The sequence below is a fragment of the Conger conger genome, chromosome 4 (assembly GCF_963514075.1).
Source record: "Conger conger chromosome 4, fConCon1.1, whole genome shotgun sequence".
Lineage (NCBI taxonomy): Eukaryota > Metazoa > Chordata > Actinopteri > Anguilliformes > Congridae > Conger > Conger conger.
Genome location: NC_083763.1, coordinates 19,020,310 through 19,044,765, shown reverse-complemented (window position 1 = coordinate 19,044,765; position 24,456 = coordinate 19,020,310). Strand labels below are relative to the sequence as shown.

General features: G+C 42.4%; 1 protein-coding gene across 1 annotated transcript; it reads right to left on the bottom strand.

The window, feature by feature from the left end:
• On the bottom strand, positions 1 to 22,104 carry dnajc6 (DnaJ (Hsp40) homolog, subfamily C, member 6). Its single transcript, XM_061239514.1, has 19 exons — positions 21,808 to 22,104; positions 17,319 to 17,469; positions 14,657 to 14,706; positions 13,655 to 13,803; positions 12,820 to 12,942; positions 11,869 to 12,002; positions 10,805 to 10,999; positions 10,170 to 10,287; positions 9,934 to 10,013; positions 9,614 to 9,807; positions 9,220 to 9,246; positions 7,983 to 8,360; positions 7,742 to 7,888; positions 7,416 to 7,511; positions 6,846 to 6,980; positions 5,837 to 6,142; positions 4,279 to 4,427; positions 4,018 to 4,194; positions 1 to 3,420 (listed from the first exon to the last, which is right to left on the bottom strand). The coding sequence occupies exons 1-19, from the start codon at positions 21,986 to 21,988 to the stop codon at positions 3,319 to 3,321; spliced, it is 2,892 nt and encodes a 963-aa protein (XP_061095498.1). The 5' UTR covers positions 21,989 to 22,104; the 3' UTR covers positions 1 to 3,318.
• Between the last annotated feature and the right edge of the window lie 2,352 nt (positions 22,105 to 24,456).

Genomic DNA, 24,456 nt, shown 5'->3' with positions numbered 1-24,456 from the left:
TCACCTTTTTTTAACATTTTCATTTATTTGTGCATTGCACATTGTTATATGTACAGGATGGCATGAACAACAAAACCAACATCACAGAAACATAATTAACATGTCAGTAATACTTTTACAGCAGACAAGCAAACACATAATTGTATCCAAAACTCACCACTTTCTCATGATAGTTTCAGTGGTGCATGTACTCTATATAAAGTGAGCTTCAACATTGCTTTAGGTTCCAGATCTCTCACTTAAACAGTTGTTGCCTTCAAGATATCACCTCAAAGTAGATTTTCTGAACTTCGGGATTTATTATTTCACATTTTGCAGTTAAAACACTTGGTTGTCCATAGGTCTGTCAGGCTTGTAGACAAACATTTGAACGGTTCCCTTTTCTGCAACATTGAAGAGGACTGGAGAAGCACCTGACCAAACTGATACAGTAGCTATGCCTTCGTTTTCTTTCATATAAAGTAGGCCTATTGTGCGCTATTCTCCCATTGCTGATAAAGACCCCAGAGCTAACTGCAATGCAACACTGCTAATGCAGGTTATGGTTTTAAATGTTGTTTGTATAACTGAGCACATAACCAAGTTATGCACTAAGACAGGTAGCATAATGGCTTAAAAAGCACATCGATCCTTTCATATTCCCATGGCTGTGTTAGCATAAGAAGGATTGTGCTAGCGAAATATGACTTACAAAATCTGGATTCCATTGGCAATGGAAACATGCACACAGAACATGTGCAAGATACATCTGATAAATGGTTGCCTCTTTTGGATCAACAATTATGCATGTTCTAGACATTCATTAAGTCTTACACATAGCAACTGTTACTCCATAATGTGATTGACATCCTCGGAATACAGTATGAGGCCAATGCACAGACTGATATTGAACTGTGTAGGTAAAAGGAAATATGGGAAGAGGTATCACATGAGTTACAAAGTTTGTATTATATTTGTCAGTCCACTCGTCAAAATATAATCACTAAGAAATGATCAATAACTTTTCTGCAAGGAAAACAGGCACTGAACTTTCAGCACACAAACACCCACCCAGTTGCGGTCAGCAGCTGTGAATGTAATCCAGTTTAAGTTAAAAAAACATAATTATTTAACATAAATACTATAAAGAATTATTTTTAAATAAAAAGATATATTCCGATAAAATTATTATTATTAGGATTTTAAAATAAATTATACATGTCCTTGGTACACACTGCCAACTAAAATCTAAATAAATCGATACAAATCAGCTAATGTCACTGCGGGACAGTAACATTAATAGAAACATTAAAAAAGTATAACTTCCCTTTTTTCACAGTAAAAGACTGACCAGGTTGACTGACATGGATGCCTCAGTAAAACAGTTACTGATGTGGGGTGATTCCTGTCAGTAAATGTATTAGTCACACATTGTCAGAAGACAGTAGTGTGGAGAAAATACAATCGTAAAAATTGTATTACTTATCTAGAGCTGTTATTACTGTTTATTATGTGATTGTGCAGAAGTCAATGAAAGTGAAGGGAAAAAACTAAGAGTACTGTGAGTAATTAACCATTTTTCCATCCTGGGCAGCACTATGTCGTCAGATGACATTGTCTCTCAGAGTGATAATGTGCTGTATTTTCATCAATGCAAAACTTTGTTCAAAAATTAGGAAACCAGAGCCATTTTTAACACACCATTCACTCACACATTTGCATCTACTGGCAATGTATAGAATCTCCAATTAGTCTACTGTATAATAACAAATACTATTTTCTGTGTTATAAGGATACCCATGCACAAATTCGACACACGACAGGTAAAAAACACAGAAATTATAAAAATTGTCAAAGTGACATTACAAAACACCCTATTGGGTGCAGAAGCTAATTTTGTCTACACTACTCCAAAATAGATCAAAGTAGTGGAAATGGACTTTCATTAATCTGATATTGAGAATGTACGTTAGATTTGGTAATAGGGGACATTTTTCTGGAAACAGTCTTCCATTAAAACAGCACATGCACAGAAGCTAAACATAAAAATAAAAACTCTGCTTTTCAATAATAATAATAACCCCCATTGTGACTTTCAAATGCAAATATGTAAGTTGACACAAAACGCCAACACAGAATGACATTTTTCCAAACTGAGAATTGGTAATGCAGGGCAGCAAATGTGGGCCTTTGCCAAAACTCAAACCACATTTGTTGTACTTATTGGAAAGCTGAGCCATCTCTTCATTTATGTTTTGTAGATATTGACTTTGTTTAAGAATGGAAAGAGTAGTTGATTCGGGGAGTAAACACAGAGTCTCTACTGTATAATACACAGTGTGCTGTGCACTGACTGAAAAGAATGGTGGAAACAGAGACCTATCGAGATCTATCGAGTCCTAACTGCCATTTTTACCATGGACACTTGAGGGCCAAGATACTGGGAACTCCACTGGGCATGCAATCACACAGTTGACAGGGTAAATCTGTAAACTGAAGAGAAGACTGGATCACATACAGTACAAGATATGAGATGACCACCTTATGGGGGGCAATCGTTGTCAAATAAAAAACATGACAGATTCCATACAGATCTCCATCCCTGTCCAGACATTAGCTTCACTAACTACCATGGCAATTTGACCAATGTCTAACAACACCCACTCAACCTGGAAACACATTTCATCGTTACTGTGTATCACATGGCAACTGGTGTTGAATTTACAGCTGGGCTCTAGAGTTATAAACAACTTAGCAAGAGTGAGAAGTTGTTATGAAAGATCTTTAACATAAATATAGTCAATGATTATTATTGTTAGCGTACTATTTGCTATTCTGATAAAACAACTGTGTGAAAAATAATGTCATTACTTTGTGAGCGATTTCAAAAGCTCACAATGTGGTTGATTACCAAAAGGAGAGGAGATATACTCATTAAAAGGTAAATGATTCAATTGGAAAAAGAAACGTATCCTTGTGGGGTGATTATGTGAATGCAGCTCTGAAGTTAAGTCAGTTCTAACCTTCATGAAATTGCAGCTCATTTGTCGTTATAATAACAAAAATACTGCGAATCCCTGTGTCGTCTATTTTTGTTCTGAATTAGTATCATCCCATCCTTAGAAGGGACTTGCAAGCGTCATTCTTTTTCACTTGCCAGCGTTGCATCTCTCAATGGACAGTACGTGACCAGGCATATATGCAAGTCTGATGCTTACAAACCTACACAAGTTACTTTGTAAATTAACATCTCTATGAAAGAGTGTTCAGATCATAGAGAATCATATTGACTGGAAAGTCAAAATCAGACAGCGGACGCAGCAAGAACTTTCTCACATTTCAGTACAATGGTTTTTGTCCTTGGCCTTCAAATTCTGACCAGGCATCGTTCAATTCCATGAAAATCATCTTGGCATATTGTTCATAGGGTTCTCCAGTGGCCTTGAAAAACAGCAACAAGAGAAGGTCTGTTAGATAGTCATTAAATAGTAATATCTACATTTTCAAAGAACACATTTACAAAGGCAAGTCAGAAAATGGTCAGGTACAATGTACTGTATAGCCCAGTCACTGAACAGCCAAACAGAATTGTTTTCATGGTTCCAACATGTTCTATGGCAATACCTCTTCTACAGTATTATATAATCTATTGACTCATATTGCTGTTTCCTATACTGTTATTGAGCTGAGTGAGCTTGTATTCTCCTGCTAACCAACATTTCTTGTTCTTTCTTTCACCATGTTTGACATCTAACAAGCTCAATAACCATCATCACCTATGCCCAGTAACCTTTAAAGAAAGAGATTAGCGGTGCTTATGCAGCAGAGTTACTTCAAAGTAACACAGGCAGTCAACAGAAACAGTTAATGTGAACATTTCATATATTTTATAAAAATAAAAAACCCTGGCATGTTACATTCATTTTGCTGTAATCGGAACATGATTCATATTTCTTGCTGCTTGCATGTAGATTTAGACACACAGCATGAAAGCTTTAGTGCAGCCCTGTACCTGGTGATGTTCAGCACTAGACTCACTTTGTCAGGGTGGACCACCAGAACGGCCTTGCGGTACACCTTCTTGACCTGCTCCGGGGTGACCAGGTCAGCCATACCCACCGGCTTCCACCGGGTCTCCCCCTCCCACAGGACTGTGTGCATGGTGGACAGTAGGGCCCGGATGTTCCTCTCCTTCCCCTCGATCCAGTCCAGGATCTGACAGAAAGAGAGCTGGGTCAGACTGCTGGTTCTACCTCTCCTCTCCTTCCTACTCCCCCATGTTCACACATTACAACTCACCTTCAGTTTCTCAGGGTCCATCTCCTTGGCCATCTCCTCCTTTCTCATCTCTGCTATTGTCTTTGGCCCTTTCTTCTCTTTACCACCCGCGAAGCCTTGTCCAGACAACAGGTCATCGAAGTTAGCGGCAGCCATTTTGGGCTTGGTCCCTGCACAAAATCAAGGATCAGAAGAAACAAGGTTTCTTTTAGTGTCATAATGAGCAAGGGTTTATCTAACCACAAAGGTTATGGTCTTGGAAGAGCATCTGCAATGCACTTTGTCACAAAAGATATTTCAGAAAGAATCTCCCCATTATTCACATTATTATTGTGGGGCCCATAATGCAGTGTCATAATAGGATTAGCCACCCAGCAACCCAACCATTCCCTGTCAACATAATAATATGGTACAGCTTTTGCAAATTTTTCAAAAGAAATGATTAGCAAAATAATCAGAACCATTCCTTATAACAGCTACCAATTTAGCATGTATGAATAGCAAGCACTTCTCAAGCATCATCTTTCATTTATTTTCACAGTAAGGGGGAATTCAGTCGTAGCTAAAAGTTCAAACAAAGACTACTGCATATAGTAACCTTCTTTCCTGCATGGCAGCATGGTGGTATGTTAGCATTTGAAATTTGTGATATGTTGCAGACCAGTTTAACAATAGAAAGCGATCAGGGGTTTAGACTTTAAAATTAAAATGACTCCTTTCATGACCTTTCCTAAATATTTGGGCTTAACATTTGTGTTTGTGCCACTTCTGCCTCCCTTCACAGACAATAGGCAGAAGGTGTTGGTACTCGGGTGTGAATGTGTTGCACTCTCCACCGTGTGCAATTTAGCAACTCAATGACCGACCCTTTGATAGGAAGACCAACAGCTATCAAAACTCATTTCAAACATATAATAGCTCAAAATGAATCCATTACAATTGTGCGATGAAGGTTAATACTGATGGGATGGGACAAATAATTGTGGGTGCTGTAGAAAGGATAGGTTAACTCCTTGGAGATAAGGCTTCAGGCATGTTACATTTTTCACAGAAACTGAGACTTTGAATAAATACTGAAAACACAGTCAGTTTGGGAAATGCAGTCAGAATAAGGCTATAGAAAACTGTGGGAGCAGTCCCTGCTCACAGAAACCACCAAAGCTGTGGTTTCTGAGTGGATGTGGTGAGTAAGAGAGAGAGAGACAGTGCATGTGTAAAAACGCACTCCAAATAACAGAAGCAGGGGAAGGGCACACAGAATTTTTTTTTTTTATGTTCCAGCACAACCAGTACTTTTTCCATTTTTTGTGTTTTGTCTTGTTTTGCACATTTTGGCGCATGTCTCGGTGCGCCTGCAGCATACCGTGGTAAGTTTTTCCCTAAGCCTAAATAATTTGAAATAAACATGATGAAATTGATTCGGTGCCCTTTACTTCAGTAAACAGTTTCGCAACACGGTTTCAATGCGGCCTTCCTAGCATAACGCTGATTACACAAACTCCAGCCGAACGACTGAAACAGGATTTCCGGAATGAGACGGTGTGGAAATGTGGTCCGTTCGACCCCGCTCGAGACTCACCGAATGGCTGCGGCTGCTTCCCGGAGGAGCTGGCGGCGGCCCCGCCCATCCCGGAGAAGCTGATGTTGTAATTGGGGCGGCTCTGCGGGGACGAGTGGGGCATGGGCGGGGGAGCCGCTTTGGCCTGCTGTTGCTGGGGCTGCCACTGCGCCCCCCCACCCTGCTGCCACGGCGTGAACCCCGTGCTCGGCTGCCAGCCCCCACCTGCCCCGTGCTGGGGGGAAGCCCGCTGTGGAGACCCCATCGGGGGGAACGCTCCCCCAGGGCCGGTGGGGGTGGTGGGCTTGCTGGAGAAACCCGATCCGCCTGAGGAAGAGCAGGAGCGCAGCAGTTGCTTCGCGTATGTATTCGGATTCTATTGTATCAGAGTCGACGCAACGGCTGAATATAATCGACTGAATCAGTGGTTCTCAAACTCGGTCCTGGGCACCAATGTATGTACCGGTTTTCATTGCAACCGCAATTACAATCCCAGAATTTGAACAAGCTGCTGATTTTTTGTTATGATTCTCCTGTTGAGAGGGATTATCAACCCTCTTAAGCCACAGCATGTCAGAAATGGCTTTGCATGCCATGAAGAAGAAGATTTCATTGCAAACTGAGGAACTTGATACAATAAAAGATAGTATAAACAAGAAAAATAGAGCAGCTAATAAGCGCTCAAAAATAATTCTGGGTAAACCGCAGGTAGCTAATGCAAAACAAGGAGCTCTTGAAGGGAGGGTGCTAGGCATATCTACTGATACAGTTGCTTTTTAAACTTCATATCGGCCATTACATGCCATTGCAATAAAGGCTTTTTAAACATTATTCTTTAAGCAAGTGTAACCCTGCATTGCTCCAGGGGAGGATTCTCTCCTGCTTAGTCTAGAATCAACTGTAAGTCACGTCTGCCAAATGCCATTAATGTAATGTAATGTAACAACAGAGAAAATAACAGAATCACAGACTTTGTAATGGACATGCAGACTTCACAAGAAGAGGAACAGGGTGGACTTCTGCCCCTCACCTCCCAGATTTGTACCCAGTGCACTGAGGTCAGCAAAGGGGTCCAGTGTGCTGGGATTGGCCTGATGCGTGGGCGTGCTGTGGACAGAACCAGTGGGGCTGGTGCTGGCTGATCTACTGCCCATTCCAAAACCTCCTATGTGGAAAAACCCACAATGCACTTGGTCACTGCCATGTAATGGCTGTGGTTATGAAAGCCCTATGGAGGATGGCCCAAAAGCAGAAATGCATACCACTACACTGAAAATATTATGCAACACGAACTATTACATTAGGTTTTTCACAACCATTGCAGATACAAAGATGAAAGCAAACCTACATATTTTTGAGGAGCTCAGAAGTGGAGTACAGCTTGAAAAAGTAAAATATACAAAAAGTTTTTTTTTCAACATTAACCATGCCACTTAGCATGCAGCCTGCTTTTGTATAGTTATTTCCTGTCTGAAAACCACACCACTAGAGGTCTCTGTTGAGCCAGATCCCTGTGAACAGTGATGTCACAGCAGTCCCTTCAGAGGGTCTGTGAGTTCTGAACCGGGCTCTGGATAAACAGGCAGAGTTCATGCATTACCTGAAGCTGTCGGCTTGTTCCACTCCCAGCCTCCCATTGTGTTCTGCTGATGAATACTCACAGAAGGGGTGGTGGGATGAACTGGAGAATTACGTCCTAGGCGTGGGGGGAGAACAATTAGTCGCAGCTCTAACCCTGACAGGTGAAAGGCAAATCCCACGCACTCATACCCTACTTGATGCACAGCTGGGGGTGGATTGTGATTTTCAAACCACACCAGAAAGAGCGAAGCGCGCATGCACACACCTCCTGCCCACATACATCCCAAAGCAGCAATGCGCACGTCAAGAAGCCTCATTCACATGTTGGACAGCCGCATGCCTTACCCACGCCTGCATTCTGCATGGTGGGAGACGGCGAGCGTGCGGCGACATGCAGGAAAGGGTCCGGCTGCCTCACATTACCTGGCCCTAAAAACGAGCCCATAAACTCCTGCGGCTTGGGGCTGGATCCCGACCCGAAAGGATCAAAACCTGCGGAGACAGATGAGAGGAAGTCTCACTTGTGTTCGAGCGCAGCCCAGAACCACCCGTTTCCCCCGGCCCCAGAGAACCGCGCCGGACTTACTGTCTGCGGAGCGGGGGGAAGGGCAGGGCGAAGAGGAGGGTGCGGTTCTCCGCGGAGTGGACTGGGTCGAGGCGGGACCGCTGTCCGGTTGTGGGCCGGTCCCAAACAGGTCACCGAGCAGGTCGGTGGTGGTGGGGGGTTGGGGGGAGGAGCAGGGCAGGCCCCCCGTGTCCCCGTCCAGCTCCAGGAGGTCCACGTCGTCGGCGGCGGGCGGAGGGGCGAAGGGGGACTGGACCTCAGGTTTTGTGGCCCCTTTGGGCGCGGCGCCGGGCTTCTCGTTGCTGGTGTTGCTCTGCTGGCTGGAGAGGGACAGCATTTCGTCATCGGAGGGCTCACTCTCCTGGGTGGCCTGACCAGGACGCCCATCCCTGCCGGGGTCTGCGGAACACCAGGAGTCGCATCTCAGCACACCAGCAGCAAGACACGCAAGGGAGCTCAAGAGCAGGAAGTCTCTGCTTCCAATTGACTTCCTGCTCATTTTCAACCAAAATTATTTATTTGCCAGAAGGAAATCTTTTGCAAGATTACACAGTGGACAGCTGTTTAACAAGTGGTGCCAAGTACTCAAAACAGACCAGAGGCAGCACTGGAACCTGTCATTTGACTTTTTGGAAGACTTCCAGTTCCTCATTATTACAACCAAAAGGTTTCAGTTGCATTTCTCTCTGGCTGGGAGCACTGCATAACACAACAATCTGTAATTTAAGAAATTCCACATCATTAAATAGAAAAATCCAGCTATGGCCCTTCCTCGTTACTCTTACCGTTACTGCATCGGCCAAGCTTTTACCAAAGACCGGCTCTGCAACAGTTATTATAGACTGAAGTATATTATTGGTTTATAATATAATCTGTGCTTCTAATATGTGTAATTCTAATCCCTGATTCCTCTAAACAAATTGCTGTAGGAACTGAGTGGCAAGCTGAGTCCCAAAACTGGTTCCTATTTCAAAGTCAAGAAGCTTGTCTCTTTGTTATTTACGATTGCCAGGCATGTATCGATCAGTGAATCTCTATGACATCAGCCTTCAATTTTTAGCAGTAAATCGTGTCTATCCAATTGGGAGTCTGGGAGTCAAAGCCATATTCCACATGAATGATTCACCCCTCATCTGTGCCAGACAGCTAGCTGGCCAAGCTATACAGTACACAAGTCTAACAAATCTGCCACAAAACTGCACACTTTCACGGGGCTATGCTATGGGTCCTCAGGGGTCATTTCTATGCTATACCTTACCTTCCAGGTCCAGTCCCTCCATTTGTTCTTTATAGGAGAGAATGAAACTGCATTACACTGAGTTAATTACAGCAATCATCCTGATACCTATTCAGTAAAATCACAAATGGGGATTGCTGAGCGATTTCCATTTTCTGGGGAAATATATTCTCATACTTGATTTAAATGAAGTCTCGAGTCCCAATGGCAACTATAAGGCAATTATGAAAAATCCTTTTAATCCTATTTCCTATGCATAGCAAGTGCTTAAATGGTGAAATAAATGGGCTGTGTGGTAAAAGCTGATGTAAATCTGTGTGCTTTATACAGACATTGTGCGGTATCAACTGTAAGCCCACTACAAAAATTAATATTATGTGACCACTCCCAACACCGGGGTGCCCGTTTTATCTACCTGCGATAGCCAGGGCCTCCTGGTGCTCCTGCTGGCAGGAGAAGAGGACGTTGGGAATCAGGTCCTTGTTGGGGAACTGCTCCCAGGGCGGGGTCAAGTCCTTCTGCTTGTCCGTGCTCTCCACCTCAATTTCCAGCACCACGTGGAACAGCTGGGGGTACTTCTCTGGGGAGTCACAGGCATCCAGCTCTGGCCTACACACACACACATACACACACAATAAATACACCCACATACATATGAAAAATACTAGCATGTGTGTGTAGAGATCATAGAGACATGGCCATACACAGACCCCACGGGAAGCAAGAAGGACTTACTTTGTAAAGTTTAAGACTGTGGTGCCTGGAGCAATGAACCCAGTGTGGAACTGTATTTGGAATATCTGTGTGTTTGTCACCTGCAAAGAGATTGTGTAATGTCAGCTTTTGTCATGATAATAGTGTTTGACTGAACAAGTGAATAACCATATCTTTAGAACGAAGGTTATGGTCTATTCTCACTTCTGTGCCCAATGGTAACTGAGGATGTAAACACATGCCCAGCTTCTCCATACCTTGGCTTGTAGCCTGCCCCCAATGGTAGACCTCATGTGAAAGACCGAGACGACAACATCTCCATGAACACTCACGCCCAGAGGAAAGACCACCTTTCCTTCCTGTACCTTGTACTCTCTGGGGGGAGAGAGAAGACAGAAATAACAAGACACAAAAGCTTGCACATGTTCCTAAAATGCCATCCAGACCAACCATCATCACTGTCAGGCTCAGTGGTAAGAGAACAACTTATTAATAATTAGGTTGATTTCAATTACAGTAGAGGCAGGACTATTGTACCTGCACTGCTTTTACCTTCCATGGCACATTGTAATACCATAAACAGACCTACTTTAACGTCTGTGGTTATTTAATGCATTACAGAGTGAACATTAAAGTAAAGTTCAGTAAAAGTAATCTATTAGTACATATACAGTACTGGATGGAAATTTCCAGTAATATCCCCTGTGAATAATGGATTACAGTGTCAATAGGTAGACTGTTTGTCTCCACCTTTATTTCTCTTTGAACAAAGGATGAGTGTATGACACATAAAAAGAGATTAACTGCACCCATCCGGATTCAGGAATATGTGAATGTGTGCATGCGTGTGTGCATGTCTGTCTGTTGTCAGTGAAACAAAGTGCAGTTCTACCTCATTCTCTCATAGTCCTGTGCTGTTGAAAAGATCTTAGTTTCACCGATAAGGATGTCGCAGAAGGGTCGACAGCCACTGCGCTGTCTGTTGAAGCAGGGGACGGGGCTCATAGTGACCGCTTTGATGACCAGAGGCTTGAAGTGTGGTAGGGTTGGCTTCTCCGACACCATGCTGCATACATAGCCAATATACCTGGGCACAGGAAACAAAAATTCAACTACCTGTAACGAGGACCATGCGTTATCATTTACCCACTGGGAATTTATCAAATTAACTTTTACTTGTCCAAAAGGCCAAGGATTTTATTTTACTGTACATCCATATTTATCCCTTATTTTTCTGTAGGCCCATTCTATTGCTGCAGAATCCCCCGACAGGAATTGAAGTTTTTCAGAGATCGCAGACCAGCTCGTATGCCCACTGAAGCGACTGGCTATCGCTCGTTTCCATTCTGCAGTGCACCTGCTGAGCTGCGCAGTCTTGCACCACAGGTCTACATCTGATTCATCAGTGGCTCTTGTGCAATGAGCCGGAGGGGAGGGAGACACTGTTAGCTAAGGCCCTCCCCCCCTCGAGGTGATATTAAAGCCAATTATGATTCACCCCAAGGGTTTCCCGCCCAGTTGGCATGGTTATGGTTTGATCCTGGTCCAAAGGATGTGTCACTGCACCAAGGACAAGTGCTTTATCAGTACAAACCATGGATATATATATATATAATTTATTTTTTACAACAAGTGCAAAACTAATTTACTAAATTAGCATAAGGTTCCCTTGAGTGTCTATATGTTATTTTAAAACATTGTATTGCAGCTTCTGGAGAAGTAATGGACATACAACACAAAAAAAAGCTTGTAATATATTTTATTTTATTGGATTTTATTTTATTTTATTTTATTTTATTTTATTTTATTTTATTTTATTGTTTATCTATTGTAAAAAGAGCACAGAGCGCATATACACACATATATGATACAGCAACTAGAGCTGGTTATGACAACACTATATTGTGTTTCGATTGGAAGCTGTGTCATCATGGAGGACAGTCAGGGAGGCCCTACCTCCTGTGGGAGGGCCAGAGGCCGGATCCCGGTCTCTTGGCACTGAGCAGCTGCATGGCAGGGACGGGGTTGTAGAAGAGGTGGCAGAAGCAGAACATGGCACAGACCAGAATGCCTGAGGGGGCTCGGCCATCCTTAAACAGGGTAAAGGATACAGCAAACTTACCTAAGTACAGGCATGTTCAACCACAATAAACTTCATTTCTTAAACTAAGAAACTGCTAATTCAAAATGCATGGGATGAGATGCTATGCACTGCAACGAAATGAAAACAAGCAACTTGGTGGGTCATGTTACCATTCACACTTAAATTATACAGTATGTACGGTCACGCAGCTACACAGTTTTGAGATGCAGTGCCAACTTCTGCAATATTTGTAAACTTACATCTACTGAATTAAAATATGAAATTGGACCAGGCAGATTTTCCATCAATGGATCTTTTCAGCAGTTTTTGTAGAGTAAATATTCCCACAGTTATACACAACCCGTTTGAAGGTTATGTAAGGATACAGTCTGGATGGACCATGGCAGCAATACTGGGTTACTTGTTTGTAACAGCTTTGAGGAAAGAATTCTAACTACAGGAGAAACATACTTATTCATACCCCTTCGTTATGAGCTTGGTTTGGCCAGAACCGCATAATGGCATTAAGAAATGCACGTAATGGCATCAAGATCCATTTGACAGAAAACATCCACAGTTCTTTATTTTGACTGGAATTGAGTGTAACATGTGTTTTTACTTAGCCCTTGATCTGCCAGTTAAATAACAGCCTGAAAATTCAACCTCATCTAACCACAGTGGAAAACAGGCACGGCGCAAACTGTGCTTTGCTTAGAACACACCGCATTCTAAAACCCTTCAGGCAGTGAGAGATTTCACATACTGGGCAGGAGGCAGAGTGAGAGGAGGGACAGAGACATGCCTGGTCTTCCTTTTGCTCTTACCGTGCAGGTGATAACACAGACATTCTTGGGATTCTGTCTGAGCCAATTGTGCATATTCTTGCAGACAGCAAAGAGGTTATGGAGGCTGGGGGCCTGTCGCGAAGGCCAGTTACATTCAGAAACCTGGGGAGAAGAGAGCGGGAATGAGTCACACTGTATCACACAACATACGGAATGACACAGCCGCCATCAGAGTGCAAAACAGCTTCACTGTCATGTGGGTAGACTCAGGTGTCATGATGGATCATGTCAACACAGAGCATTATAAGATCCTTCAGAAAAGAAAAAAGGCGATTTGCAGGGTGGCCTGTAGTGGTTAAGGTGCATGACTGGGACCTGCAAGGTCATTTTACATTTACATTTTAGTCATTTGGCATTTCGCTTTTAATCCATAGCGACTTACAAGTGCATAGGTTCTTCCACAAGTTAAAGCAACACATCCATAACTAGTAAAATACACATGAAGTGCTGTTCTAAACATAGTCATCAGAAGTGGAATTTTTTTTGGTTAGACTAGAGGGATAGGGATATCGGAAAAGGGGGGGGGGATCAGGAGGCAGGACTTAGGTACAGTTTGAAAAGGTGTGTTTTTAGTCTGCGTCAAATAGGGGGAGGGATTCTGCTGTCTAGACAGAGGTAGATCATTTAGATACGTACACTCACTGAGCACTTTATTAGGTAGACCTGTACACCGGCTTGTTAACAGTATTTCATTTCCTAAGCTGAATTGAAACCATGTTCTTTTTTCTCTGTGCCTTCCACAGGCCCTGGACAAACTCATGAACATGACCAGCCATATCCAGATTTACAGACACATCCTCAGGGCTGCCCTCACCCTGTTGGAGAACTTGGCCCCCCGGTAGTTCCTCTGGGATAGGTTGAAGACTGTGTAATGGTCCATGTGCCGGGAGTCCAGGAATGAGCGAACATCCTCGATGTGATTCCGGTAGCTCATCTCCACAGCGTCAGCTGGGTATGACATCACTGTCAGGGAAAAGAGAGGATCTTTGACACCACAGCACTACATTACCCCAGCCTCTGTATTTAGGAATGAGACAATAGAGTCCAGCACAGAAACTGCATTGTGTAAAAATACTAATTTCTACACACAGGAGCCCACTGTTTGTTTCTCCACAACATTCATATCAATAGGATTGAGGAATGTTGTGGAGGTAATATTAAAGTACGATAACCTTTTTGAACCCAGAACCGAGATCCCCGGCTTGACGGAGGGCATAAGGGCATAAGTTTGGGGCGTGAAGAGGATGAAGAGGGAAATCAGGCTCATGAGAGGAGGAAGAGCCAACAGCCGATAAGACTCAGAGTGAGCCAGCACAGAACGGTTTCCCGCACTTCATAACCCTTTACTGGTAACCGGAGGTAAAGAAGGCTGTATGGATTGGACTTTGATGATGTAAGTCACTGGGGTGTCACATTACAGCCACAGCTCCCAGAATTCCACAGGGAGCCAGTGACTATCTTACAGGCCTCTGCACAGCCAAGTGTGGCAACTGGCAACTGCCTTTTTCGAGGAGCACATATTCCAAATAAGGACACTTAGAACCCACACAGAGCTGAAGGTTCCAAACTAAAAAACTGACCAAGAATGGACTTTAAGCACAGAATGGTTTAAGACTGATTTTGCATATTGAGGCAGGCTATTGTGAAAACCAATGGCCAAGCCCATATTATCAAGCCTATTTTCACATGTTATCATTTGATCAATTCAGGCAACCTATCCCAGCAAGCAATCATGCATTAAATCTAAAACATTCCCAAATATCCTACACTTTCTTGCAAATCTCATGAGAAAATAATGGGTGAAGCATATACTTACCTATGATTCGGGAGGTGATATATGCAATGTCCAGCTCTCCTTTTGTATAACTGTAATGAAAGTAGTCACACATGCTGTTCAGCAAATGGCAGACATTTTGTACTCTTCAGTCATATCATACTAGATTGGCTTGGTGTCATAAAACAATAGCATATTTGAGATATCATCAACAAGTCAGTCTTAAGTCAGTTTAAGATTTAACTGAATGTTATTTTTTGACAAACCCACAGAGGTGATTATGGCAGTCAAAAAAGCGAAAACTTGTAAGAGGTTGCAATTTTCTAGGGAGAATTAGGTGAGTTATGGGTCTGTTTTTTTCTCTGCCTGTTGTGAAGATTGAGCCATGCATCCCTAAGGCGATTTTATGTTTCATTATGCAACAGATAAAGCAGCTCTGTTAAGCTGTTAAGGATTGGCAAGACGGCATTAGTAAGCAATCTTCAGAAGGCTATCACTGGAGTACGGCATTCTATTTTAACCTAGCGTTAGCCTAGCTTGCGCAGTGATTTGGTAACTACTAAGGTGTACACCTGGTGTGAACATGGATACTTTTTAAAATAAACAGGTGTGACATTTTAATGGCAGTATATTTGAAGTACAGTATTAGCACAAGTTCCTGACATTTAACCATAGCCCTTTGCTGGCTACCCTCATTCAGATATCACTAAGAGTTCGGGCTCTAAGAGGCTTGATGCTATGGTTTGCACAGGTCTACCTCCACACATGCACATACACATGGACTTCAGACACTGGCCACTGCCCCCGGCATTGGTTGGCATGCAGTACAATACCACCACCACTCTCCATCCCCGATACAGTACCCTTTGAGTGTTTCTACAAAGCTTTGTGCATTCACTCACTGTCGCACGGCAGACAGTGGATATGGGTTTTACGTGCCTGCGGCCATTAAGAGATCGCTTCAAAGCCGCCTTCCCCTTGGGCGGGCCTGCTATTTTTAATCCCTCTCAATGTCAGTAAGCTACCCCAGGTTGACCTGGATAACCCACATGCTCCACTCTGCTACACTGAGCAGAATCACAATCCACCAACACGGCACAAATCCAGTCCTATGACTCCTCCCACTTCCGGTGTGTAATACCTGTCACGACATGTATGGAATCCCGCAGAGGTAAATGCTGTGACATGAAACACATGCCTCCTTCACACATACACACATGTGGACTAATACATTATAGATGGAAATCTGATGTCAAACATTTGCCATAATAAGCTTGACAGTACATCTTTGGATACATCTTCAAGCTAGCAGGGAAATATAAAACACGTTATGTTAAAATATAGTCATACAAGAATGAATTTGCATTTCAAGTTCCAAAAAAACAAAGACTGAATGTGTTACAGCATGGAGGTAAGAGCAGTCATCGGGCAGTGATTCCCCCTAGGAGTGTCAAAATGTTCCTGAGCAAGATTACTCCTGACGAGCTGGTTGCCTTGCATGGCAGCCAATCGGCATGAGTGTGGGTGCATGTGTGAATGTGTGAATGGGTGAATGAGAAGCATCAATTGTACAGCGCTTTGGATAAAGGCGCTATATAAATGCAGACTGTTTACCAAGTGGGAACACCTGAACTTAGTCTCTCTTCTAAATACTCTCTAACAGCAGGCACAGGGGACCTTGCAGCCTCACAGAATTAACTGACCATAAACACAAGGACATGGGGCTTGGTTACACTTCCTGCTCTGTGCTAAAACAAATGTATCTTTATCACACGGTAGATAGTTGGCATGAGAAACCGTCATTAATAATAGGAGGGCAGTGCCTCTAAGTGAAGTGACATGCTGGGGCTCAGTTGCTGGGTTCTTGCCCTGACAGCTCGCTGTACTGATGAAGGTTGAGGGACAGGAGAGGCCTCTGGAGGCCAGCTAGCTGTCAGGCCCACACAGACCCTTCTTTGTGTGGCCAGAGACGCCTGTGGAGAATGGCCCTCTGCAACCAGGAATCACTTCAACCTTCTTTCTTCTCTCTCTCCTGGCTTTCTGTGGAGCCTCTGCCTTTCATCATTAGTTACTGTATTTTGTTAAGTCTATAAATCTTTAATTTATGGATATTTTGAAATGGGTCACATGTTCAACCATAAGTGAGCATTTACAAATCTTGTTTATAAACTCAATCTCACAAGCTCAATCTCCTGTTTTATCTGTCCTGTGAAGTCGGATTAATATTAAGTATTTTTTCAAATTCAAAACACACTGATCCTTGGCGTCCTTGGCGCTCTCCTCTTTTCTCACTATACCAAGTCTTTTGGCTCTGTCATATCCTCCCATGGCCTGTCTTATCATTCCTATGCTGATGACCCACAACTCTTTCTCTCTCCCCTCCAATACATTGGTCTTGACATGCATCTCAGCACATCTCATGCATCTATGGCTTAATAAGATGAACATGTTTTCCTCCCTGTGACAAAATCCATGTTCTTACAGTTAATAGATTCTTATACTTTTTGGTGATACCATATTTTTTTATATTCCTGTGAGTTAGACTAATATTCTCCAGTTCTCAATACAGTGTTAAGAGGGCATAAAAGGTTTACCCTTTGGCCCTAATTATCTCAGCAGACAGATGAGTTTCATTAAAATCTAATCTCACATTTCAAATGAAAACTGTCAGGTGGAACATCATCAGGAAACAGCAGGAACTTACGTTGCCACTTGGTGCATGACTTTGGTGGAGGTGTCTTTCAGGGTATCTTTGATGTTGTCCTTAAAGTTGCTGAAAAACTTGCCAGCTCCCCCCTTCACCATGTCCAACAGGCCCCCACCATAGTTAGCGTCCATATCTGGAGATGTAGCACCTTCAAGTGATCAGATTTCACGTCTTTGAAAACACACAACAAGACACTGACAACCGCAAACATAATAACATAGAACGTGCACATTCTGATTCCAAATCAACAGAGTGAAGCACAGGTTGTCACTGTAGTACATTTATTCTTTATCCAGAAAAAACAAATGTGTTCCTTGCCAGACAGTGCCTACTTGGGACATAGTCCTAGCCCTAATCAGGGGTTCTCCATTCCACACTATTGCTGAGCGCCCAGAGATAATTTTCTCTCGTTGTCTGAGGGTTGATTGAATGGAACAGTGTTTGAGAAGGAGCTGACACAACACTGAAGCATGCAGCTGGATTCTGACTCATATGCCATGAGTGCCGACTGCAGTCGAAGAATCTCAGTCTGAGTAGTGTATGCTATAGGCTTGGATTAAACACAGAGCATGTGAAAGACTCGGTCCAGGCTCCTGTAGCTTTCTCTCCTTGAGTCCCTCCCCATCTGAAGCATCATCCTTCAGAGGAACAGCGGACTAAAACCCCAGTGAGGAAAAACCTCTCATCATCGTGCATCTTCCCTGTCAACAAGTTTCACAAATCATTGTCGTGGCAACGCAATGAGGTTGAAGCCAGCTCCATTAGGCTCACTGCGCAGTGTGCTGGGCAGGCCGGCTACAATGCTAACGCATTTCCACTGGTGTCCTCCTCAGAGCCTGAGAACAATTATTCTCGCGTCAGCATTCTGGATATCACTCTGCATAATAAATGAAGTTGCACATATTTGGGTGGTGGATCTTTTTTGTGGGAGTTGCGGATCACTCTACATGTTTATATAAATATATCCCAGGGCCCAGCACCCCAATCCCCTAACTGAGGAAGATTGGCACCAGCAGTTGACTTTAACCTATATTTTCTACTACTGTATTTACCATTATGACTATTGGAATATAACCATTGTTTTGGAGGCAATACCGTACCGTTTGTAGGTGCTTGGTTACCTTCTCCAGTAGCTTAATCATTCAGTCCATGGCAAACAATAATAATTAGTAGTTATTATATTGGTACAGTCATAATACCTATTTAGTTTTTATTAATCAAGTATACTTTATAATATATTATTGCTGCACATAGTTATTTATAGCTTGTTTAATTGTTTGTAGTGTCATCAAAAATAACTGTTTTATTTGACCCTTTCAGTTCTCTGAGCATTTTCTTCACCGGGTACTCTACATATATTGAAATATACACTCACTGAGCACTTCATTAGGTAGACCTGTACACCAGCCTGCTAATGCAAATATTTAATCAGTCAATCATGTGGCAGCAACTAAATGCATAAAAGCAAGCAGACATGGTCAAGAGGTCAAGAGTTTTTCAAAACAAATGTGAGAATGGGGAAGAGATGTGATCTAAGTTACTTTGACCGTGTAATGAAAGTCTTAGGCACATGTAAAACAATTCCATGAGAAAAGATGCTTTGAAAAATAATGAAATTAATCAGTTCTCTTAGATACATTGCCCAGCAGTTTTATAAGAAAATCAGGTGTAGGTTGTACCAAACATATTAGAGAACTGGCTGCAGTACTGCAGACTTTGGCTGTCCTGCTTGCTTCTGGCTATACTGGTAGTCCCAGACAGCCTCAATCTAGTTTTTTCTGATCAGAAAATTGGTCTATTAGACTTATTTAACGAAATGCAAAAGTTTCACTGTGACATTTCCTTGTTTGGAAATTCCAAATTACCTCTTTTCTACCGACACACTAATGCAGAAATTAAAAATCAATATCGAAATATCTAAGACAAAATATGTAAAAATCAAAGGTGCCTCAGACTTTTGCACAGTACTGTATATAATGGGGAAATTAGTACACAATGGGAGTTCCTATAGTTAAGTGTATTTGTTACTTTAGCTCTCTACATGTTAGCACAGCATTTCTATGTTCAAATGTTTAAAATTCCAAATGTCTAACACTGGACAAAATCAACGTTGGTGGACTTCCTTCTCCCGTGAAAAACCACAGTCGGTTCTTTACTGCAGTCATTAGGAATGAGTGTTCAGATTCTGAAATTTGAGAGACAGGGTTTGCCAGAAAACATCTGCATAATATGCACCTCACACATTGCGAGTAGATATGCAGCCACTTAAACCTACATTTAGACAGAAGGTGAATTCGGCACAAGCTACAGTAAAAAAGATACAATCCAAATTAATCTTCAAGCCTTTCAACATCACATAACTTATTTTGCTGGAATCCATCTTGATCTCACTTTATGAGCTAAGGTTATGTTCACACTGCAGATAAAAGTGGCCCAATTTTCTTTACCTCTCAAAAGTAACACTGATATTTTTAGAACAGTGTGAACAGAAAAAACACATGGGCTACATTCATACTTGGTCTTATAACAGATACATACCATATTAGTAATTCATTCATTCATAATTACTCTTTACTGGAATGACTATTCATCATTCCATGTATCCATGACAGAACTCTCAAACATTTACAAAGTACATGTATTTTATAAGAATATATCGCTAATTAGAGCTTGAGGTTTTAACATATTTTCAAGCCAATGCATCAATTTCTCCATTGCATTTCTCCAACAATTAATACAAGTAAACTACACTAAAAGTGTTTAGTTGGACTTATCAAGTGCATTGCCTGAAACAAATTTTTTGATGCAGTCCATAAAAAAAATTGCGTTTACTGGATTTTATTGTGTAACAGAAGAGCCCTAGGTATTTTTCGAGAGCTCTGGCACCATTTAAATAGTGCCTGGGTGAGAATTAAAAGCAACAGCCATGGAAACAAATACTGTGGCCTTCTTTTGGACCCAGCACTGGTAAACTTCAAAGCCCGCAGTGTTAAAATTCTCATGGTTACTGCTCTGAACTCACCAAACTCTTTTCATCCTCACAGCAGAGACATCTCTGATGCCTTTGTGAACCCAAGAGCTCAGCTCCCTGCCAGACCCTGCCAGCTGACTTCAATAAGCCATCAGAATACAAATGACATAAAAGCTCCAAGAATAACCACTGCCACTGACCTGCTCTGTAACTTCCGTTTGTAGAATGTTGCTGATTAGAGATGCGAAGGCCATGAAGCCACATTTTGCTGACTGACAACCTTCAAATAAGACATGGCATTTCCAAAATGCACTATTCACAAGTAGAAAAATAGCATCAATGCTTCCAGAAAATGATACTGAGGATATTGAAGACAGTTCACATGGTTTTGGATTTCCTTGTTTAAGGGTACCCAAGCATAGTACACAAAGGATTGATTTCTGTCCGTTTAGCAAGTAAATGCTATTTCTGATGAGACAGCCAAGTCTATTATGCAACCATCTGACCCTTTAAGACAATAGCTTGAATCAGATTCAAATATACCTTATTCAGATCAGGGAAACAATCCTACTTAGGGATCGTAGGACATATATTTGTGCACATATTATGTGCCGGATCAATTTCCATCCACAATCTCACATGAAAGCTTTCTCTATATTTTTAGTTGGTACATTAAGCCAAAATAACAACTGCTGGATAAAAAGCTAGGCTGGAAAGCGCCACTATTAACATACAACCTGTGATGAGGGTGTTTCTGGAGTCATATGATAGCGACGAAAAGAATGTGCTTCACATTAAGCAGGCCTCAGGAGTCATATGATGAGACTGAGGTACAGCTGCATCTCCTTTGCTCAGACTGCCTGCTAGTGTTGCAGAGTCCAGACTGTCAGCAGAGCTCTGGGCACCGAGCACTGAACTGTGAACGCCCTGGCCTCACTGCTGTAGGGTTACCAGGGCCCAGGCAGCTGGAAAATCTTTGCAGCAGTGTTCAAAGGGGACAGAGGATCTCAAATGATTCCTTCACATTTTTGAAAGCATCTGTCTCCGCCTCCATTTCTTGCAGTATAACGATTTTCTCACTTTTCAGTGTAACGCTGTGAGAATAGCTCTCATCAGCATTCCATCAAGTTTTGGTAGTCAACTGCTCTCTACCTGCACCAGTCTATAACGGCACTGGCCAAAACTTGCTGGCCAAAATGTGTTTTATAGGCCAATATATTATTGATCTACACAGATATAGAAGATTTTATTCTGCCTTTGCAGTTGTCTTACTATATCAAGCAGTGTCTTAACATGTTTTTGACATTAGTTATTACTTACATACGTGCTAACACAGTACTCAAAGTCATTCTTACGATTAAAACGAATGTATTGTCAAAAACGTTGAATCTTTTATCCAGGAAGGATTGGTCGCTAATGTAACAACAGCATGTCGTGGCCACTGATGCATTAAGCACACCCATGCAGCGAAACACCCTGACAGAGAGACAATGGCTCTTCTGTTCGAAGACTTACCTGAGCTGTCCATGGTGCTGTAGTCGTCCGGTGTCACTGGGCCTGCCCTCGCTGCTAGGTTTGCTGGTATCGAGCTGCCGCCTCTCTCCCGGTTACTGAAGTCACCGCTGCTATCGACCAACTGCAAAGATTCATATCCATCGTAATTGGTCTTTTTCTTATAGCCACCCAACAGGCTCATGAGACCGGCGCCAGCGTTTGTCAATCACATACAAAAAATAACATCAACAATGCATATATCCCTCCCGACCGATGTAAAAATAATAATCCTCTCAACGCTGGCTACTATGTTTCAACGTTTCCTTCTGCCAATGAAAGGAGCCGTCATCAGAACCGCATTCACAACCCAGCACAGAGAAGGCAGGCAGTCTCTGTGCGGAGTTAATGGGTCCTTTCAGGCTTTCTCCTGGCTCCAGGCCAATCCCGACAATACTATGTCGGCAATAGGTGACTAAAGATTGCCTGTTTCTGTAGTTTACCGTTATTTTCCTGCCTTTTAATTATAATTTCTTGTACGATCAAATAATGATTTTATTTAACAGAAAAATATAAGAAAGAATATAAATATTTTGTTTCCCAGTATAGTCCAAGCTCACTATACTGGATATTTGAGTTTCAAATTATAGTCCTTCAGGTAAAAAAACAGCACTCCTCAGGCGACAATGTAACCTCAAATGATTAAAAAGAGTCACATTTTCAAGTGAATAACCATATATTATCACAGAAGGATGTATCCACTACACATCCACCAAATAATGTATCTATTCAAACTAAAGTAAATAAATATAATAACACACATATCAAGTCAGACATAAAATCTGTATTGAAAATAACGCCAGGATTGTATGGGCGTGGTCTGGATCACCACCATCCCACCTCCCTCCACAACTCCTCCCAAAATGCACTACCCAGCAAGTAAACTGTATTGGAGAAGGAGAGACTGGGAGAGGGATAAGATTTGTAGAGGGATAAAGATATGAAAATGAGCTAAATGCAAAATCAATACAGAAAGACCCCAGTCAGGATTCAAACCTAGGACATTGTTGTTGTGAGGTAACTGTGTTATTCCTGGTACCATATTGCCATATAGCTTATGCTATAAATCTCTCTATAAACTCTCTGTAGACAAATCTCATGAAACTATGGGAGGAGATATGCAATGAGAAATAAAACAGTCATTGGCCATTAAGTCTGGGAATTCTTGATGTCATGAAGGACCCTGACCCAAAAGCTCATAGTCTGGTAATAAACTCCACCAATTTAACCCCCACATAGGAAATGTTTAGATTGATATGAGTCAATATTGCAATGTATTTGATTTCTCTAATTTTGCTGATGCTTAATACATACCATAATAACCCCATACAATGTAGTCTGAATCCATTCACTGATTTACCCTTATCACTTTAAACAAATCAGATTAAGGAATGGCTAATTCCCTCAAAAATCTTGGGACAAAGACATTTTTTCTTGATTTGACTCTGTACTTCACAATTTTAGATTTGTAATCAAAGCATTCACAAGTGGTTAGAGTGCCAATTTTATTAAATAGTATTTTTATACCTTTTGGTTTCACCTTTGGTTCCATTTTTATACATAGTTCCCCCATTTCAGGGCAGCATAATACTTGGGACAAAGGCTTGACAGGTTTTTCTGATTAGGCAGGTGTGTTAAAACGCTTCATTAGGGCTGGCATGAGAGCGCGCTCAGTATTTAGTCTTGATTCTAGGCTTTTCATTGCCTGTCTGTTCTTGACATTTGTCAACACGAGGACCAGAGTTGTGCCAATGAAAGTCAATTAAGCTATCATGAGGCTGACAAATAGGGAAAAAAACTGTCAGAGACATAGTCCAAACAATAGCCTTATCCGGTGTCTGGTTATATCTGTAGGTATTGGAGTGCAGAGCCAAAACAACTAAAATTGTGACACTGTCCAAATGCATGCAGACTGAACTGTCTTAGAAAAAATCAAGAAAAAGCACTATAGCTTTTCATATGCGCCGCTTTCTACAGGCTCTGACCTATGGAACAAAGAAGCTGTAGAATCGGCATGCCCTTGATGACCCTGGAGACATAGTGGCATTGGGTTGTGGAAAGGGTTGAGGTTACCAAGGACATGTTGCAGGTGGGGGAGACCCCACCAAAGCAGTGACCAATGTGGCCCCACCCCAAAACAGATGGAAACCCTAAAGCTGACCCAAATATAGCTCCCCCATATCCTAGCCATGGGCATTCGTGTCTTGTGGTTCAGCTAGCGGAGCAAGGGGAGCCCAGCCCTGTCGATCGCTGCTCGGTGGCTGTAAGAAGGTGGACACCCTCCAGGACTCGGGGAGTGCTATTACCCTGGTACTGCCACACCTTGCTCTCTCCCAAGAAGCCCACTCATCTACCACTGACCTGTGTACACATGTCCACCATGTCCCTGCAGTGAGAATAACTGAGATTAACTCCTCCCTTATGTGCTCTTTGCTGTGAGGGAAGTACCCCAGGCTTTCACCAGCTGGCATGAGATCCATTTGAGATCCTGTACAGGCGGTGGGCTCCTTGACCTGGCAAAAGAGGTCTGGTGAGAACAAGCAGCACTCCATTGGAACCTCATTGAACGTGTCCAGGGGATGAGGAGCCAGATTGAGGAGATACTGTAATATG

What these genes read in the sequence shown, in the direction of transcription:
- dnajc6 (XM_061239514.1), bottom strand. Translation starts at nt 21,988, where the DNA reads ATGAGCCTGTTGGGTGGCTATAAGAAAAAGACCAATTACGATGGATAT. An exon ending in GGGCCAAGTTCTCCAACAGG is followed by an intron (nt 12,943 to 13,654) that starts GTGAGGGCAGCC and finishes TCTTCTCCCCAG; the next exon opens with GTTTCTGAATGTAACTGGCC. An exon ending in ACTGGGTACAAATCTGGGAG is followed by an intron (nt 6,143 to 6,845) that starts GTGAGGGGCAGA and finishes GCTCTTCCTCAG; the next exon opens with GCGGATCGGGTTTCTCCAGC.